The sequence below is a fragment of the Rhinoderma darwinii genome, chromosome 2 (genome assembly GCF_050947455.1).
Source record: "Rhinoderma darwinii isolate aRhiDar2 chromosome 2, aRhiDar2.hap1, whole genome shotgun sequence".
Taxonomy (NCBI): Eukaryota; Metazoa; Chordata; class Amphibia; order Anura; family Rhinodermatidae; genus Rhinoderma; species Rhinoderma darwinii.
The window spans coordinates 463,575,550-463,597,715 of record NC_134688.1 but is presented as its reverse complement, the minus strand read 5'-3'; the positions used below and the strand labels follow the sequence as shown (position 1 = coordinate 463,597,715).

General features: G+C 44.7%; 2 protein-coding genes across 4 annotated transcripts in view; one reads left to right on the top strand and one right to left on the bottom strand.

The window, feature by feature from the left end:
* The window catches only part of CHAF1B (chromatin assembly factor 1 subunit B), a 102,184-nt gene that overhangs the window by 15,497 nt on the left and 64,521 nt on the right, over positions 1-22,166 (bottom strand). The window contains exon 15 of one of the 3 annotated variants that reach the window (XR_012881609.1): positions 8,953-9,038. The exons of the other annotated variants lie outside the window; for them this stretch is intronic. The gene's annotated coding sequence lies outside the window, so the exon portion shown is untranslated. The remainder of the gene's footprint in view (positions 1-8,952; positions 9,039-22,166) is intronic. 3 annotated transcript variants of the gene reach the window in all.
* On the top strand, positions 12,717-13,427 carry CLDN14 (claudin 14). The gene has a single exon (XM_075850986.1). It carries the CDS (start codon positions 12,717-12,719, stop codon positions 13,425-13,427), a length of 711 nt encoding a protein of 236 aa, XP_075707101.1.

Genomic DNA, 22,166 nt, shown 5'->3' with positions numbered 1-22,166 from the left:
TGTATATGATGCCACACACCTCCCTGTATATGATGCCACACACCTCCCTGTATATGCCACGCATTTCCCTGTATATAATGCCACGGACCTCCCTGTATATGATGCCACACACCTCCCTGTATATGATGCCACACACCTCCCTGTATATGATGCCACACATCTCCCTGTATATGATGCCACACACCTCCCTGTATATGATGCCACACACCTCCCTGTATATGCCACGCACCTCCTCTATATGATGCCACACACCTCCCTGTATATGATGCCACACACCTCCCTGTATGATGCCACACACCTCCCTGTATATACCACGCATCTCCCTGTATATGATGCCACACGCCTCCCTATATATGATGCCACACACCTCCCTGTATATGATGCCCCACACCTCCTATATATGATGCCACACACCTCCTATATATGATGCCACACACCTCCTGTATATGATGCCACACACCTCCCTGTATATGATACCACACACCTCCCTGTATATGCCACGCACCTCCCTGTATATGATGCCACGCACCTCCCTGTATATGCCACACACCTCCCTGTATATGATGCCACACACCTCCCTGTATATGATGCCACACACCTCCCTGTACATGATGCCACACACCTCCCTGTATATGATGCCACACACCTCCCTGTAGATGATGCCACACACCTCCTGTATATGATGCCACACACCTCCCTGTATATGATGCCACACACCTCCCTGTAGATGATGCCACACACCTCCTGTATATGATGCCACACGCCTCCCTGTATATGATGCCACACACCTCCCTGTATATGATGCCACACACCTCCCTGTAGATGATGCCACACACCTCCTGTATATGATGCCACACACATCCCTGTATATGATGCCACGCACCTCCCTGTATATGATGCCACACACCTCCCTGTATATGATGCCACACACCTCCCTGTATATGCCACGCATTTCCCTGTATATAATGCCACGGACCTCCCTGTATATGATGCCACACACCTCCCTGTATATGATGCCACACACCTCCCTGTATATGATGCCACACATCTCCCTGTATATGATGCCACACACCTCCCTGTATATGATGCCACACACCTCCCTGTATATGCCACGCACCTCCTCTATATGATGCCACACACCTCCCTGTATATGATGCCACACACCTCCCTGTATGATGCCACACACCTCCCTGTATATACCACGCATCTCCCTGTATATGATGCCACACGCCTCCCTATATATGATGCCACACACCTCCCTGTATATGATGCCACACACCTCCCTGTATATGATGCCCCACACCTCCTATATATGATGCCACACACCTCCTATATATGATGCCACACACCTCCTGTATATGATGCCACACACCTCCCTGTATATGATACCACACACCTCCCTGTATATGCCACGCACCTCCCTGTATATGATGCCACGCACCTCCCTGTATATGCCACACACCTCCCTGTATATGATGCCACACACCTCCCTGTATATGATGCCACACACCTCCCTGTACATGATGCCACACACCTCCCTGTATATGATGCCACACACCTCCCTGTAGATGATGCCACACACCTCCTGTATATGATGCCACACACCTCCCTGTATATGATGCCACACACCTCCCTGTAGATGATGCCACACACCTCCTGTATATGATGCCACACGCCTCCCTGTATATGATGCCACACACCTCCCTGTATATGATGCCACACACCTCCCTGTAGATGATGCCACACACCTCCTGTATATGATGCCACACACATCCCTGTATATGATGCCATGCACCTCCCTGTATATGATGCCACACACCTCCCTGTATATGATGCCACACACCTCCTGTATATGATGCCACGCACCTCCCTGTATATGATGCCACGCACCTCCCTGTATATGATGCCACACACCTCCCTGTATATGATGCCACACACCTCCCTGTATATGCCACGCATTTCCCTGTATATAATGCCACGGACCTCCCTGTATATGATGCCACACACCTCCCTGTATATGATGCCACACACCTCCCTGTATATGATGCCACACACCTCCCTGTATATGATGCCACACACCTCCCTGTATATGCCACGCACCTCCTCTATATGATGCCACACACCTCCCTGTATATGATGCCACACACCTCCCTGTATATGATGCCACACACCTCCCTGTATATACCACGCATCTCCCTGTATATGATGCCACGGATCTCCCTGTATATGCCACACACCTCCCTGTATATGCCACGCACCTCCCTGTAGATGATGCCACACACCTCCTGTATATGATGCCACACACCTCCCTGTAGATGATGCCACACACCTCCCTGTAGATGATGCCACACACCTCCTGTATATGATGCCACACGCCTCCCTGTATATGATGCCACACACCTCCCTGTAGATGATGCCACACACCTCCTGTATATGATGCCACACACCTCCCTGTATATGATGCCACGCACCTCCCTGTATATGATGCCACACACCTCCCTGTATATGATGCCACACACCTCCTGTATATGATGCCACACACCTCCCTGTATATGATGCCACGCACCTCCCTGTATATGATGCCACACACCTCCCTGTATATGCCACGCATTTCCCTGTATATAATGCCACGGACCTCGCTGTATATGATGCCACACACCTCCCTGTATATGATGCCACATACCTCCCTGTATATGATGCCACACATCTCCCTGTATATGATGCCACACACCTCCCTGTATATGCCACGCACCTCCTCTATATGATGCCACACACCTCCCTGTATATGATGCCACACACCTCCCTGTATATGATGCCACACACCTCCCTGTATATACCACGCATCTCCCTGTATATGATGCCACGGACCTCCCTGTATATGATGCCACTCACCTCCCTGTATATGATGCCACACACCTCCCTGTATATGATGCCACACATCTCCCTGTATATGATGCCACACACCTCCCTGTATATGATGCCACACACCTCCCTGTATATGCCACGCACCTCCTCTATATGATGCCACACACCTCCCTGTATATGATGCCACACACCTCCTGTATATGATGCCACACACCTCCCTGTATATGATGCCACGCACCTCCCTGTATATGATGCCACACACCTCCCTGTATATGATGCCACACACCTCCCTGTATATGCCACGCATTTCCCTGTATATAATGCCACGGACCTCCCTGTATATGATGCCACACACCTCCCTGTATATGATGCCACACACCTCCCTGTATATGATGCCACACATATCCCTGTATATGATGCCACACACCTCCCTGTATATGATGCCACACACCTCCCTGTATATGCCACGCACCTCCTCTATATGATGCCACACACCTCCCTGTATATGATGCCACACACCTCCCTGTATATGATGCCACACACCTCCCTGTATATACCACGCATCTCCCTGTATATGATGCCACGGATCTCCCTGTATATGCCACACACCTCCCTGTATATGCCACGCACCTCCCTGTACATGATGTCACACACCTCCCTGTACATGATGCCACACACCTCCCTGTACATGATGCCACACACCTCCCTGTATATGATGCCACACACCTCCCTGTAGATGATGCCACACACCTCCTGTATATGATGCCACACACCTCCCTGTATATGATGCCACACACCTCCCTGTAGATGATGCCACACACCTCCTGTATATGATGCCACACGCCTCCCTGTATATGATGCCACACACCTCCCTGTAGATGATGCCACACACCTCCTGTATATGATGCCACACACCTCCCTGTATATGATGCCACGCACCTCCCTGTATATGATGCCACACACCTCCCTGTATATGATGCCACACACCTCCTGTATATGATGCCACACACCTCCCTGTATATGATGCCACGCACCTCCCTGTATATGATGCCACACACCTCCCTGTATATGCCACGCATTTCCCTGTATATAATGCCACGGACCTCGCTGTATATGATGCCACACACCTCCCTGTATATGATGCCACATACCTCCCTGTATATGATGCCACACATCTCCCTGTATATGATGCCACACACCTCCCTGTATATGCCACGCACCTCCTCTATATGATGCCACACACCTCCCTGTATATGATGCCACACACCTCCCTGTATATGATGCCACACACCTCCCTGTATATACCACGCATCTCCCTGTATATGATGCCACGGACCTCCCTGTATATGATGCCACTCACCTCCCTGTATATGATGCCACACACCTCCCTGTATATGATGCCACACATCTCCCTGTATATGATGCCACACACCTCCCTGTATATGATGCCACACACCTCCCTGTATATGCCACGCACCTCCTCTATATGATGCCACACACCTCCCTGTATATGATGCCACGCACCTCCCTGTATATGATGCCACACACCTCCCTGTATATGATGCCACACGCCTCCCTGTACATGATGCCACACACCTCCCTGTAGATGATGCCACACACTTCCTGTATATGATGCCACACACCTCCCTGTATATGATGCCACGCACCTTCCTGTATATGATGCCACACACCTCCCTGTATATGCCACGTACCTCCCTGTACATGATGCCACACACCTCCCTGTATATGATGCCACACACCTCCCTGTATATGCCACTCATCTCCCTGTATATGATGCCACGGACCTCCCTGTATATGATGCCACACACCTCCCTGTATAGGATGCCACACACCTCCCTGTATATGATGCCACACATCTCCCTGTATATGATGCCACACACCTCCCTGTATATGATGCCACGCACCTCCTCTATATGATGCCACACACTTCCCTGTATATGATGCCACGCACCTCCCTGTATATGATGCCACACACCTCCCTGTATATGATGCCACACGCCTCCCTGTATATGATGCCACACGCCTCCCTGTATATGATGCCACACACCTCCCTGTATATGCCACGCACCTCCCTGTACATTATGCCACACACCTCCCTGTATATGATGCCACACGTCTTCCTGTACATGATGCCACACACCTCCCTGTATATGATGCCACACACCTCCTGTATATGATGCCACACACCTCCTGTATATGATGCCATACACCTCCCTGTAGATGATGTCACGCACCTCCCTGTATATGATGCCACACACCTCCCTGTATATGATGCCACACACCTCCCTGTATATGATGCCACACATCTCGCTGTATATGTTGCCACACACCTCCCTGTATATGATGCCACACACCTCCCTGTATATGCCACGCACCTCCTCTATATGATGCCACACACCTCCCTGTATATGATGCCACGCACCTCCCTGTATATGATGGCACACACCTCCCTGTATATGATGCCACACACCTCCCTGTATATGCCCCGCACAAACCCATGTACATGATGCCACACACCTCCCTGTATATGATGCCACACGCCTTCCTGTACATGATGCCACACACCTCCCTGTAGATGATGCCACACACCTCCCTGTATATGATGCCACGCACCTCCCTGTATATGATGCCACACACCTCCCTGTATATGATGCCACACACCTCCCTGTATATGCCACGCACCTCCCTGTACATGATGCCACACACCTCCCTGTATATGATGCCACACACCTCCCTGAATATGCCACGCATCTCCCTGTATATGCCACGGACCTCCCTGTATATGATGCCACACACCTCCCTGTATATGATGCCACACACCTCCCTGTATATGATGCCACACATCTCCCTGTATATGATGCCACACACCTCCCTGTATATGATGCCACACACCTCCCTGTAGATGCCACGCACCTCCTCTATATGATGCCACACACCTCCCTGTATATGATGCCACGCACCTCCCTGTATATGATGCCACACGCCTCCCTGTATATGATGCCACACGCCTCCCTGTATATGATGCCACACACCTCCCTGTATATGATGCCACACACCTCCCTGTATATGCCACGCACCTCCCTGTATATGATGCCACACGTCTTCCTGTACATGATGCCACACACCTCCCTGTACATGATGCCACACACCTCCTGTATATGATGCCACACACCTCCTGTATATGATGCCATACACCTCCCTGTACATGATGTCACGCACCTCCCTGTATATGATGCCACACACCTCCCTGTATATGATGCCACACACCTCCCTGTATATGATGCCAGACACCTCCCTGTATATGATGCCACACACCTCCCTGTATATGATGCCACACACCTCCCTGTATATGCCACGCACCTCCTCTATATGATGCCACACACCTCCCTGTATATGATGCCACGCACCTCCCTGTATATGATGCCACACACCTCCCTGTATATGATGCCACACGCCTCCCTGTATATGATGCCACACACCTCCCTGTATATGATGCCACACACCTCCCTGTATATGCCACGCACAACCCTGTACATGATGCCACACACCTCCCTGTATATGATGCCACACGCCTTCCTGTACATGATGCCACACACCTCCCTGTATATGATGCCACACACCTCCTGTATATGATGCCACACACCTCCCTGTACATGATGTCACGCACCTCCCTGTATATGATGCCACACACCTCCCTGTACATGATGCCACACACCTCCCTGTACATGATGCCACACACCTCCCTGTATATGATGCCACACACCTCCCTGTACATGATGCCACACACCTCCCTGTATATGATGCCACACACCTCCCTGTATATTATGCCACACACACCTCCCTGTATATGATGCCACACACCTTCCTGTATGTGAGGCCACACAGCCTCCCTGTATATGCCATACACCTCCCTGTATATGATGGCACTCACCTCCCTGTATATGCCATACAGCCTCCCTGTATATGCCACACAGACCCCCTGCATATGATGCCACACACCTCCCTGTATATGCCACACAGCCTCCCTGTATGCCACACAGCCCCTGTATATGCCACACAGCCTCCCTGTATGCCACACAGACCCCTTGTATATGATGCCACACAGCCTCACTGTAGATGCCACACAGCCTCACTGTAGATGCCACACAGCCCCCTTGTAGATACCACAGCCCCCTGTAGATGCCACACAGACCCCTATAGATGCCACACAGCCCTCCTGTATATGATGCCACACACCCCGATGTATATGATGCCACACAGCCCGACATGAATGCCCTACATACTCACCGATGCAGCGCTGTCTTGTTCAGGTAAGGCCTCTCGTCTTCACGGGATCTGCGGCGACGCGATGACACATTTGAACGCATATGTGTTTGTTAACCCCTTCCTTCACTCTGGTATAATTGTGACAAATTACTAATACACAGTCCCGCTACCACTGCTAAGATTGTAGAAAACGTCAATTCGGGCAGTTAACCCCTTTGGTGCCATCATTGCTGGGGGTAACATCACTATGGTGGCAGCTCAGGAACTGACAAAGGTCCCTAGAGCTGTCCTTGCAAATGCCTGTAAGGGCATTTCATATTTCTATGCACAAGCACAATATACTAGCATTATGCCAGATTAAATAAAAATACCCCCAAAATATTTGGTTAAAAAAAAAAACTGGCAGAATTATTTTTTTCACCTATAGGATGTCCCCCACAAATTAATAAATATTGAATGCTAACGTGTACATACCTGAAATTGGTACGTACATAAAGTGATAAATTGTTATAAAAAAAGTCAAGACCTCATACAGCTGCCTCAATGCAAAAACAAAAAAGTTCTAAATTCCCAAAAATAAAAAACAACATTGTGTGTGGTCTTTAATCACTTCAAAAATTGGTCATTTTATATCCGTGCCTCACCTATTTTCTGCCATCATCACCACTTGCATTCTGTTATGTACTCCGTTTCCTATGCATTTTTTCTTATGATTCCACAATCCACTCCCTTACCATCCCCTGACCAGGTACTATCATTTTTTGGGGAAAAAAAGATGGACCGAATTTAAGTAGGTACATGTATTCTATCTGTCTCTGTTTCCCATCCGTCCCAACACAAGTCAATAGGGTTTTTTTTAGGGACCAGTCGATTGGAGAGAAGAATCAGGATTGCGGGCTACTGACAAAAAAAGATGAAAGCCTAGCAAATGGATGGGAAATGAGACAAAAATAAGACATTTTGTATTTCTATTGAAATTAATGATCTGCACTAAGAATATGATTGTCATCCGGCTCTTATATAAAAGCACAATCAGGGGTATAGCTAGGGGGGCAGGCCGGGCATGTGCCCCAGGCGCAACTAGGGGGGAAGGTAGGGGGTGCCGGGCCAGGCAGTATTCCACTCCTAGAGGGAGCCCCTGAGGTCAGTGACATCAGGGCCACCTCCAGGAGAGGAATCTCCGGCCAGAGCGTTGCCGACCCCCTAGCCGGAGATTCCGCTTCTGGAGAAGCCCCTGACATCACTATCCATATATGGACAGTGACATCAGGAGCTCCTCCAGGAGAGGAATCCCTGGCCAGAGCGTTAACAACGCAATGGCTGTGTATTTTGCTCCTAGAGGGAGCCCCTTATGTCCCTGTCCATATATGGACAAGGACGTCCGAGGCTCCTCCAGGACAGGAATCCCCGGCCAGAGCAGGGATTCCACTTTTAGACGGAGCCCCAGTATCGCTATCTACAGGAGAGGGTGTTTGGCACTTTCTACAAGAGGAAGCTGTTCCTTAAGTCACCATATAGTCCATATAGTCTCATTAGCCTCAGTTTAACAATCTGTTTTAGTCAGGCACACTGACCTCTTTGATTTATTGTCTTTTAATTTATTGTTATGTTAACTACCATATAAAACAATATTGCTTGTAAAATGTACAAATGGTTTTATGCTCGAGTTAGATTAAAAAAATGTTGAAAAAAAAATTACATGTCATTGATTGGTAGAGATGGGGAAGGAGATGTCGAGAAAGAAGTTGGGGGGAGTGCTATGGTGGACCTGTGGCATGAAACGGTCTTCCACAACCTCACCTTTGTAGCAGAGTTTGGCTGTTCCTCACCCAGTTTTAAGTCTCCTACACAGCTGCTTCTGCTACGGTTAATGACTGTGTTTCAACCTACATATGAAAATGATCATCATTATCACCTGTTTGGTATAATTGGTTAATCATACACTTGACTATAATCCTACAAAGTCTACAACACTTTGTGCAAGTATACCTAGAAGAATTGATGCTGTTTTGAAGGCAAAGGGTGGTCACACCAAATATTGATTTAATTTAAATTTCTCTTCTGTTCATTCACTTATTCACATGTATTTTGTGAAATTGATTAAAAAAAAAAAACTATTGACACTTCTATTTTTGAAAGAAGTCTTACTTTACAGGATTCTTCCACAACTGTCTAAAATTTTGCACAGTAATGTATATATACCATATGTATATATACCATATGCCATTCAGTGTCCAAGTAATATGACCATACAATGCCTAAATAGTGAAGGGGTTAATAGTAAAGTCCCGATTATCTAGGATTGTAAAGGAATTAATGGTAAAGTGCTCAAGGGCAGTGAAGGTTTAAATGTTTCATTCTCAGGTTGCTCTTAAGGGTCCAGGCCATGTGGGCCCCCTAGGAAACAGGTGCCTTGGGTAACTGCCCCCTTAACCATATCCTAAACTGGCACTGGGGACAGCGGGTGCAAGGCAGCTGGAGGGAGTAACTATTTACTTTAGGGTATGTTCACACGAGGGCGTCCGTAACGGCTGAAATTTACGGGGATGTTTCAGCCTGAAAACATCCCCGTAATTTCAGCCGTAACGGCATGTGCAGGCGCTTGAACGCCGCGTCAATTACGGACGTAATTGGCGCTGCTATTCATTGGAGTCAATGAATAACGGCTCCAATTACGCCCAAAGAAGTCACAGGTCACTTCTTTGACGCGGCGCGTAAATTACGCCTCGTGTGAACAGACAAACGTCTGCCCATTGCTTTCAATGGGCAGATGTTTGTCAGCGCTATTGAGGCGCTATTTTCAGACGTAATTCGGGGCTAAAACGCCCGAATTACGTCCGTAAATAGGCCATGTGAACATACCCTAACACAGAACTGTAGGGACTCCGTCTACCATTGCACAGGCTCCGTGCACAAGACTTTGCTGTGTGCTTCAGGCCTAGCTCTGAGAACCCCCCTAAAGACGGCATATAACAGGACGACATAAGGACATTTCAAGGAAATGTTTTAATTTTAGGGTAAAAAACTCTTTAATCATTATTTATTTAGTGTTTTTCCGAATGGGGGAGACACGTTGTACCAGCATAAAACCTACACATGTAAAACCCAATAGATTGTGGAAAAACATTATTTCCAAGAAGTTAGACATTACCACATCATAGTCACATATTGACCTTGACGCCGTGCAACTGAAGCTGCATTTAGCACAAATTTTCCAAATTTAGAAACATACTTTTTTTAGCCTTAAAGTGGAAAGCTAAAAATAGCGCATTAATGACTCCTAAAAATAGCAGGGGTCAGCAAAATGTAAACCTTCCAAGATCCATTAACACGGGAGTAGATTTCCTGTGACCAGTAATGTTAATGAATCTCTGTGTCTATTTAGACTCAGGATTGACCTTGAATTCTGGTCTCTGCTTTAACTTTCTCTGTATTAGCTGCAATTATAGATACATTAAAGAGGCTCCGTCACCACATTATAAGTGCCCTGTAATGTAGATAACAACAGTGTTTTTTATTTAGAAAAACGATCAAAAAAATTAGATTTATTCTAATGACTTTCTTAATAGACAACTGGGTGTGTTTTTACTTTTTGACCAAGTGAGGGCGTGTTTTTACTTTTTGACCAAGTGGGCGTTGTGGAGAGAAGTGTATGACGCTGACCAATCAGTGACCAATCAGAGTCAAACACGTCTCTCCATTCATTTACTCAGCACATAGTGATCATGCTAGATCATGATGTGCTGTCACTTACTCAAACATTAACGTTACTGAAGTGTCTTGAGAGTAAATAGACATCACCTCCAGCCAGGACGCAATGTCTATTCACAATCCCGACACTTCGGTAACGTTTGTGTGGGACTTAATGTCAGCAAGCGTGATCTTACGAGATCACGCTATATATGACAGCTTACAGCGTGCTGTCATTAAGTCCCACATGTAACGTCTATGGCCACGGCCCGTCGTTCTGACTTACCCCTCGACGACCGTGGCCATGGACATGTGTGTTCCCTGCAGCGTTGTCCCCCTGTGAGGCACCGGCACTCACTTCCTGTTATCGAGAGGGCGAGGTACCGGAGGGCACACGGTCTTAAAGGGCCAGTGCGCGTATAATTGCAGGAAGTCTGCAATCAAGCCCAGAATGCTACTGGACTATAAAAAGGGTCTGCCCTCTTGTTCTTTGCCTGAGCATTGTTCATTACCCAAAGTTTGTCTTGCAAATGGTCTCCTAGTGTCTTCCAGTTTCCATGTGTTCCCTGCTCCTGTATCCTATATCATGTATCCAGTGCTGTCCTGGTCTAGTGCCGTGCTGAAGCTCTTGTCGTGTTCTGCTACTGCACGCTTGACGTCTACCTGCTGCCTGGTCCCACCGGAGCCTGCCTTGTTACTGTTCGAGTTTCTGGACTATAGACTCTATACTATACCTGTTTGGCCAGCTGCCATCCCAACGCCCAGTGGGTCCACACCCCGCATCTTGACACCGCACAAACGTTACCGAAGTGTTGGGATTGTGAATAGACATCGCGTCCTGGCTGGAAGCGATGTCTATTAACTCTGAGTAAGTGACAGCACATCATGATCTAGCAAGATCACTATGTGCTGAGTAAATGAATGGAGAGAAGTGTATGACGCTGATTGGTCAGCGTCATACACTTCTCTCCACAACGTCCACTTGGTCAAAAAGTAAAAACACGCCCAGTTGTCTATTAAGAAAGTCATTAGCATAAATCTAAAATAGGTCATAACTCCGTCAAAATTTATTGCTTTTCTAGAAGATAGGGCACTTATAATGTGGTGACAGAGCTTCTTTATGATGACTATAATATAGTGTAGTGTAAATATATAAAATAAAATACAACCAGTGACAATATTAAGAGAGGCTCTCTACTCGGCCAATGTCTGTTATGTATTTTACAGTCTCAAAGAACTACATGGCGCTATGGTAGGAATATGGTAGAAATATCGCCTATTTTTGAAGTCCCTGCTGCTATTACAGAACCACCAATGACCCTGGAGAAATCCGGGAAAAAAAGCATACTTTTCCGGGAGTCTGGCAGGTATCCCCTTTTTCCGTAAATCTCTTGAACATTCTGGCATATATTCCCCTAGGATCTAGGCAACTTGGAGTTGCCTGCGGTTTGATGCCCAACAATCAGACATTCCGTATGCCATAAATGCTTATCGTGGGAAATCCAGTAAAATCCCATAAGAATACACGATCTGCATTCTGCTACATGGAAAATTTTAATTCCACATTTTTTTAACCGTTCCTGACAGGTCGTCATCTGTTACACAATATCCGATATATAATTTTCCAGAGAGGAAAATCCATAACTCACGCTTACTACCAGCTCAAGCAGTTAATATGCTAATGTTCAGGCCAGAATTTTTGTAGTCTCGCCTTCATTGGTCACATTACCTAATTGTTCATACAATGTTTAACTTCTTTCACTCTGTCTTGAGGTATTAGTACAGGTAGAAGTTTGAGACCTCTGACAAATCTGACCAAGTTACAGGGAAAGAAGTCACGTTGGATGTGGGAGTAAGTAAAGCCAATTCAGACGATGGCAAGCATGGCATTACAGTTACTGGGCTTCTTCATATGCCTTATTGGTTTCATCGGGACCATTATTGCAACTGTTCTTCCTCATTGGTGGAGAACTGCTCATGTTGGCACAAACATTATTACGGCAGTGGAATACATGAAGGGCCTGTGGATGGAATGTGTGTGGCACACCACTGGAATTTATCAATGCCAAGTCCACCAATCTCAGCTAGCACTTCCCCGTGATCTACAGATTGCACGAGGTATGATGATGACATCTTGCGTCCTTTCCATCCTGGCATGTTTTGTCTCTGTGTTTGGCATGAACTGCACCCAATGTACCAAAGGGTCTTCAGCCAAAAAGATGATTGTCATCCTTGGTGGGGTTGCCTTTCTCTTTGCTGGTCTTTTATGTCTCATTCCAGTAGCATGGACTACCAATGATGTTGTCCAAGACTTTTATAACCCAGCATTACCTTACGGGATGAAGTTTGAGATTGGTCAAGCTCTCTATGTCGGCTTTATCTCAGGAGGCTTGACCATAATTGGTGGAATTATTCTTCTCTTTACGTCATGCCAGAAGAACATTCATCAAGTACCCTACATCCACCCATCACACAACATAAGGAGGGTGCCAATGAGCAGGCCAACACCAGTCCATAAAAGAAGCCATACACCTACTTGGTCTTCTGCATCACGCCATGGTTACCAGATTAATGACTTTGTCTGACTGGAGAAGAATCACTTGATCTATTTTCCATTCCAGAACTTTCTTGAATTTATTTATATCCATGCAATGTTTACTGTATATTATAAAGAAGTATTCCAGCTCCCCGGTATCCCGAGTCTCCAGTGGCTCAGTGCACACCGCTCAGGCACAGCGTGTCGCAACAAACAAAGTATGGGCCAGCGATCCACTTGACAATGCGGGGACTGTATTGATAGAAACATTATAGAATCCAACCGTAAAAGTAAAGCAACAATACAGGACCGCTGACGCGTTTCGAATGCCAAGTGTTTTCTTGGTCATGAAATTAGTAATTGGTCTTATATTGTCATTTCACTTTGCCGGGTGGATTTTAAAATGTTTGTTCAATAAAGTCCCCACATTGTCAAGTGGATCGCTGGCCCATACTTTGTTAGTTTGCCAGTTTTTACTGTATTTCTAGAACAACGAGATGAGATCTGAGAAATGTAGGACTTGTAAATATGTAACATGGTGTCTTATTTTATAATAATTTATTAAACTCAATGAACATTGATAAATAACTTTGTTCTCGATAGGACATTTTTGAGTTTTATAATCCTCCACAAAAATAAAATAACACAGAATGTAAAATTTTGTTGTACATTATAATTTAAGTTAACTCTTTAGTGACCAGCCTTTTTTTGGGCCCTAATGACGAAGCAATGTTTTTAGTTTTTTGATCGTCGAATTTGAGAAAGTCATAACTTTTTTTATTTTATTAGTAAACAAAGTAAAGTTTTATTATAAATGTATTAATGCCACCATTTTAGGGTACATATAATTTATTGATTTTATTTTTTGGGTGGTAATGGAAGAAAACCCAGAAATTATTTTTTACGTCTTAAATTTACGCTGTTTACCGTGTGGTATAAATAACATAATTACTTTATCATGTGGATCATTACGATCACGGTCACACCAAATTTATATAGTTTTTTTATGTTTTACTACTTTTGTATAATAAACACTTTTTTTAAACAGTATTTGTTTTTGTGTCACCATAAAATTTTTATTTTTCTGCCCACGTAGCTGTATTAGGACTTATTTTATTGAGGAACAGCTTGTAGTTTTTATTTGGGTACATACAACTTTTTGAGCGTTTTTTATTGCATTTTTTGGAAGGCAGGATGATCAGAGAACAGCAATGCTGGCATTGTTTTTTATTTTACTTTTTACGGCATTCTTCGTGCAGTTTAAGTAATGTAATAATTTTATAGCTCGGGTCGTTATGGACGCGGCAATACTAATTATGTGTAGCTTTTAAAAAAAATAAAAACAATAATTATATATATATAATAAAGCATTTTGTAAGGGTAAAAGTGGGTTTTTAAATTTTTTTACTTTGGATTTTTTATTTATTTGTTGGTAACCTAATTAAAAAAATTTGTCCCACAATGGGACATTAGTATGCGATCATTTGATTGCTTTTATTATACACTTCAATACTTCTGTATTGCAGTGTATTATGCCTGGTAGGGCCAGTTAGACCTACTCTGAAGGCAAATCTTGGGGCCTTTATTAGGCCCCGGCTGCCATGGAAAACATCAGCAGCCCATGATTATGTTGAGGGGGTATCGATGGGGTGACAGAAGGAGCCCTCTCCCTCTGAAACCATTCAGATGCGCTGGTCGCTATTGACTGTGGCATCTAAGGGGGTTGAACGGACATGATTGGATAGGATAGCCCGACACCTGCTCTAGCCGGCACGTGACACCTGTGCCGGGGCTTATGTCACAGCGCCATGAAAAAGCAGCGCTGTGGCATAAGTACCGTTAATGACCGCTGTGAAAAGGCGTATGGGGGTTATTAAGAGGTTAAATAAGGTTTGCGTGATCATCACAAATGATATTATCTAACAACGTTTGATATCTTCTGTAGCCTGGATGGGACATTGAACACTGCACGGTTTAGGTCGGGTAAGTGGAGAAGCGAAGTAACTTGCGGCAACATCATCAAGTCTAATACACTTCAGTTCAGTGCTGGATCATCATATAGATTCATTGTATTACTCATCATTTCTCAGGTTATGTTGGGAGTTGTACTTTCACAGAAGTTGTGATTTTTTTACCGCGACTCGGCAGGCAAGTGTGCCCTCACCCTAACTTTTACACGGATCTGGTAAATGCTTGGGGGGAGGGGGGGCATTCAAAAGTTTACTATGTGGCTCAGCACTTTCTAGTGCCCCCTACAGCAGCAGTGAAGAAAATTCTGCCACCTCTACCATGAACAGGTATGGATACCAGGCAATATTGTAAGTTTTTTACTTTATCTAGGAATGCCACCTATTTACATGAATCCAGACATGACCAGTTGTAGCTCCAAAAGAGTTATTTCCCCTTACCCAACATTTGTTTTCCATTATTTTTTTGGGGGAGATATTGGGGATTCTAACACAAAAAAAAGCCTAATAATAAAATAAATGCGCTGTTATAATGTATTACTCTCATAAACTGTAGTGTTCTACCTGGATCAGATTATAGGGAGGTGGAATAGGGCCTCCACCCGCTGGGACCTGAGAGTATCTCCTTCATCCCCCATTTTAAAAAAAAATATTCAACCAACGGAACGTTATCACCTAAAGTAAGCCCCAACCCAATTTTTTGTCTAGTGACCTCCACCAACATCTATCTGGCCGATATATAAACCCAATCTGCCTACAAGGTACATAGAGTCTTGACTGAGGTTGAAAACATGAAATACAATTCTAGCATAGGATTGTAGGTCTAATGTCAGTGTCAAGTATGAAGAAACATCTACAAGTTCTTCTCACTCACTTTCTTCATTTTGGTATTTGAGAAAATAATAAAAACTTAATGTGACAAATTATTTGGTGATCTCAAGTGAAATATCAAGTCCTTCTACTTTCTCCTTGCATTCAGTCAGACTTGTCTACTCTCCCAGAATGAAAGGACTCCTGGACTCCCGGAAGAGCAGACAAGTCTCCCGAAAATGTTGCTGGCAGCCGTCTTTTGGAGAACTTGCTGCAAATGTATTAATATTACATACGGTATAATTCTGTAGGCCGGAGTTCCCCGTGTGGGGACTGCAGGCAGCCTACATTTTATAATTTAATTCTATGGCATGGTATGAAGGGAATCATATGTTGCTCTATTGGGGAAAAAAAAGGAGCTTTGACCCCTATAATGATATATTTAAGATAAATTGAAAAAGATATGTTATGAAAATCTTCCTAAAAAAGACATTTGAGAGCAGGCAAGTATGTATAAAGTCCATATAGTATTTATCAGCCTGTACGGGGAAGAGAAACAGTGCCAGGCCTCCTCCAGCTGATATGTACAGTCTACCTACAATATTCACAATTACAGCTTCAACATTATCGATCTCAGTCTTGTGGACATTCAATACACTAAATGGACAAAAGTATTTTGAAACCTACACATTATACCTACAGGAGCTTTTATAACATCCCATTCTAAATCAATAGGCATTAATATGGGGTTGGTCCCCCCTTTGCAGTATAACAGCTTAAACCCTCCTGGGACGATTTTCTACAAGATTTTGGGGTATCTGTGAGAATTTTTGCTCATTCACCTGGAAGAACATTTGTGAGGTCAGACACTGATGTTGGAGGAGGGGGTCTGGCTCACAATCTCCGTTCTAGTCCATCATGAAAGTATTGGATGGGGTTGAGGTCAGGGCTCTGTGCGGGCAGTCAAGTTCTTCCACACCGAACTCACCCAACCAGTCAACCAACCAACCAACCAACCATGTCCTTATGGACCTTGTGCATTGGGGCACAGCATGCTACAACAGAAAAGACCGAACCCCAAACTGTTCCCACAAAGTTGGAAGCTACAATTGTCCAAAATGTCTTGCCTGCTGAAGAATTAAGATTTCCCTTCACTGGAACTAAGGTACCGACCCCTGAAGAACAATCCCATAATAATATTATCCTCCTCCACCAAACTGTAAAGCTGGCACGATGCAGTCAGGCAGGTAACGTTCTCCTGGCATTTACCAAACCCAGGCTCATCTATCAGACCGCCAGATAGAGAAGCGTCACTCCACAGAACACATCCACTTCTCCAGAGTCCAGTGGCGGCGGCTTAACACCACTCCAGCCAACGCTTGGCATTGTGCTTGGTGATGTTAGGCTGGCATGCAGCTGCTCGGCCCCCATGCCATGAAGTTCCTAGCACATAGTTTTTCTGCTCATGTTAATGCCAGAGGAGGTTTGTACTCTGCAGTTATTGAGTCTGCAGAGCGTTGGAAACCTTTATATACTATGCGCCTCAGTACTCGGCACCCGCTCTGTAACTTTACGTGGTCTCCACTTCGTGGCTGAGCTGTGGTGGTTCCTAAACGCTTCCACTTTATAATAATATCACTCACAGTTGATGGTGGAATATCTAGGAGGGGAGAAATTTCAGGAACTGACTTGTTACAACGGTTACAGGACCGCCCTGGAATCCAGTGATCTCTTTACAACGACCCGTTAGATCACAAATGTCTGTAAAGGCGACTGCATGGCGAGTGCTGGATGTTATACACCTGTGGCAATGGGGCTAAATGAAACACCTGAATTCAATGATTAACTCCTTCCCGACCGCCCACTGTCTTTTAACGGCAGGTGGTGCAGGTCCCCAGTCTACAACGATGTCTTTTGGCGTCACTGTAGATGAGGCTGATGAGCGCTCGTGTCAGCGCTCATCCTTTAAGCAGGAGATGTAACTAACAGATCCTGATCTCAGAGCAGCCTCCTGAACACAGCTGGGGTCGGAAAACATTCGGACCCCAGCTGTTTAATCCTTTGATTGCCGCAAAGGCAAAGGCAATTCCTCTCTTTGATCGCATCACCGGGACTCCGGTAATGTGATCAAAGACAGGGGAATCCCTCTGCAGTCAGCCCTGGGGACCTACAAAGGACCCCAGGGCTGTCTGTTCCGTTTGCCTGCTGTTTAGGGACACTATGTGCTGCCCTAACCGCAGCCTGTGTCATAGTGACACAGTGTAATGTATTAGCATACAGTAGTATGCTAATACATTACAAGTAAAAAATAAAGTTATAAATAAAGTTATCCCTTAATGGGATTAAAAAAAAGTCGTAACAAAAAAAAGTCGTAACAAAAATTTTTTATAAATAAAAAAAGTCCCAAAAAGTCATTACTTTGCATAAAATATATTTTGTTGCCCCCACATTACATAAAAACAAAAAATCTACCCATATTAGGTATCTACACGACCGTAATAACCTGAAGAATTAATTTAATGGGTTATTTAGCGTGAAACGTGAACGGGATAAAAATAAACAAGAAAAACAATCCCAAGAATCGCTTTTTCCTATATTCACGCTGTAAAAAAAAAATACTACTTCTCTCGCATAAAACAAAGCCTCATACAGCCGCGTCAATGAAAAAAGAAAACAGTTATGGCTGCTGAAAGGCAGAGAGGCAAAAACCGAAAAAATGAGCTTGTCATTAAGGGGTTAAGAGGGTGTCCCACTACATTTGTCCATATAATGTATGTCATCAGTGAGTACTGAGACTTCTTGCTGGGAATGGATGGCATGTTTTATTGTTATATATATCTTTTTTATTTAAGAAGGCATGCCTCCAATATGTACCCCATGGCTGTACCCTTTCAGTTACACCTCTGATATTGCACCAGCTACGTATGTTTGTGTTCCTGAATTGTTTTTAAGATCCCTGATGTTACAATTCCACTGAGGAGCCATGACGAAGTATGTGGACGGCCTCTAACTCTAATAGGGTTCATAAAGGGAAAATTGACCACAGAAGTCCTCCATGTCAGGTCATTCCACAATTACAGGATCATATAAGGTAGCGCCATCTTCTGATATGTCATAGATACATGTGAGACAATCACATTGGTGAAGTCTGTGATCGGGCCACCACTGATTTCCTGACTGAATGCAACCTTCAAATTGACTTTTATTAAAAATGTATTTTACTTTTGACAATACAGCTTCTATGTATTCTGTAGACAAAGAAGCTGTATCTTTCCGTGTCAGCCGTTTCCATCAGCTCAACTGAACTGACGGCTTGACTGAGAGTGTGTCCTGCATGTCTCTGACACACAGGATGTAATGACGGGGTAAGGAGACAGACAGGTGAGCCCTAATCTACCCACCACTCAGTCCCTGCCTACTTGCACGACCCATCCTAAGCGACGGCGTACAACTGGGCGACGGTCCCTACGCTCAATATGTGCACAAGAGACAAACAGACAAGGGTACACAGAAGCTAAGGGAAATGGGGCAGTTGCCCACGGCAACACCGTGAGCAACAAGAGTAGTGAATGAGCCGAGTCAGTAAAGCCAGGGTCTAAATGAAGCTGAGGTCAATAGTAATAGCTGGAACAGCAGAGCCAGGAAACAAGGGAGAATCACAGGCAAAGACAAGAAGCAAATGAAGGTATACATAGACCGGGGGCGGGAGCTAGAACCGTCTGGCCAGGCTGTGATAGGTTCTCCCACTCCTCAGTCTACCAGCCTGAGTGGTAGCAGATCGAGTCACTCTAACAGACCTAGGAGCAGATGCAGACTGATTAACCACGGGCGTCGACACAGAAGCTGTGTCTGGCAGATCCTTTACACAGGATCCACCGAATATCCATCACATTTCAGATAATATGTTAGATGTGATCGATATCAGCTGGATGGTTTTTCAGGGACCCGCAGGACCCACTGTCAGCTGAGCCGTCAGTTGTGCTGAACTGACTGATTCGGCTGAGAGAGAATGATACAGTTTCTTTGTATACAGGATACAGAGAAGCTGTATTGTAAAAACTAAAATACGTTTATAATAAAAGTCCATTTGAAAGTTGCATAAAAACACAGGGTGCTGATATTTATGGAAGACTTTGTGCACAGTATTGAGAAAGTGTTTTGTCGCGGAGATGTGTGTGTGTGAATGGATAGAGACGTTCAAGGAAGGTCGCACAAGTGTCAGCCATGAAGAAGGAGCCAGACACCCGGACGACTCTCCAAAAAAGTTGTTAATGCGTCCTGATTTTTCCCCATCGGACTATCACCTGTTTGGTCCCCTGAAATAAGCCCTACGAGGACGAAGATTCACGTCTGATGAAGTGGTGAGGACAGCGGTGCATTCGTGGCTCGCAGCTCAGCCTAAAACATTTTTTAATGTGGGAATATGAATACTTGTGACAGATGGACAAAGTGTATTAAAAAAGACGAGAGATTATGTCGAAAAATTATGAATTTTACTTTTCTGAAAGTAGATTAAAAATACTTTTTTTGACTAACCCTCATGTGTGTGTGTGTGTGTGTGTGTGTATATATCTGTGTGTGTGTGTGTGTGTGTGTGTGTGTATATATGTGTGTGTGTGTGTGTGTGTGTGTGTGTGTGTGTGTGTGTGTGTGTGTGTGTGTGTGTGTGTGTGTGTGTGTGTGTGTGTGTGTGTGTGTGTGTGTGTCTTTAAACAGGGCCTGTATACAGAACCGCAGGTCTTTTTCTCACAGGGAAACTGTTATTTCTGCTTAATATATTTGGCCTGCACGCACCATTAAGTCCGGGTAATAGGGCAATCTACTTATGCAAGCGTGGCCATTAATGGTTTCAGATTAGTGCTTTGGAAGACTCAGTTAATACATATTTAATACAGGAGGGAACCTACTCAGAAATAAAACCTAGTTTTATAGTATTTATAAAATGAAGCAGTTTATAGTGAAATCTATAGGTAAAATCTCCAAGACATTTTTCTAAAAAAAAAAAGAAAAATTTGTTATAGGATCATTAAAAAGTTAATAAGAATGCAGCAGTGCTATACGTGTAGGGTTGCAGAATTGTTGTTTTATATTTCAAAGAGTAAGCGATGCAACTTCTTACCAACTATATAACTTTTTCTCATGGATCTGTCAAATGGATTTGTCAACAATAGTTTATAGTTGGTTTACAACTATTTTTTCCACCCTCCAGGTGGATCCATGCAATCGTATAACCCTACATTTGAATCTATCTTGCACGGACAACCATAATATAAAAAACGTACATATAAATGTATACTTTTTGAGGTTTTCTGATGTTTTATAGCAAACTACTCTACTCTCGAACCAACTCCCATAGCAACCTATTCTACTCTCGAACCAACTCCCATAGCAACCTATTCTACTCTCGAACCAACTCTCATAGCAACCTACTCTCGAACCAACTCCCAGAGCAACCTACTCCACTCTCGAACCAACTCCCATAGCAACCTACTCTACTCCCGAACCAACTCCCATAGCATCCTACTCTACTCTCAAACCAACTCCCATAGCTACCTACGCTACTCTCGAACCAACTCCCATAGCAACCTACTCTACTCTCGAACCAACTCCCATAGCATCCTACTCTACTCTCGAACCAACTCCCATAGCATCCTACTCTACTCTCGAACCAACTCCCATAGCAACCTACGCTATTCTCGAACCAACTCCCATAGCAACCTACTCTACTCTTAAACCAACTCTCATAGCAACCTACTCTACTCACGAACAAACTCCCATAGCAACCTACTCTACTCACGAACCAATTGTCATAGCAACCTACTCTACTCTCGAACCAACTACATATAAATTTATACTTTTTGAGGTTTTCTGATGTTTTATAGCAAACTACTCTACTCTCGAACCAACTCCCATAGCAACCTATTCTACTCTCGAACCAACTCTCATAACAACCTACTCTCGAACCAACTCCCAGAGCAACCTACTCCACTCTCGAACCAACTCCCATAGCA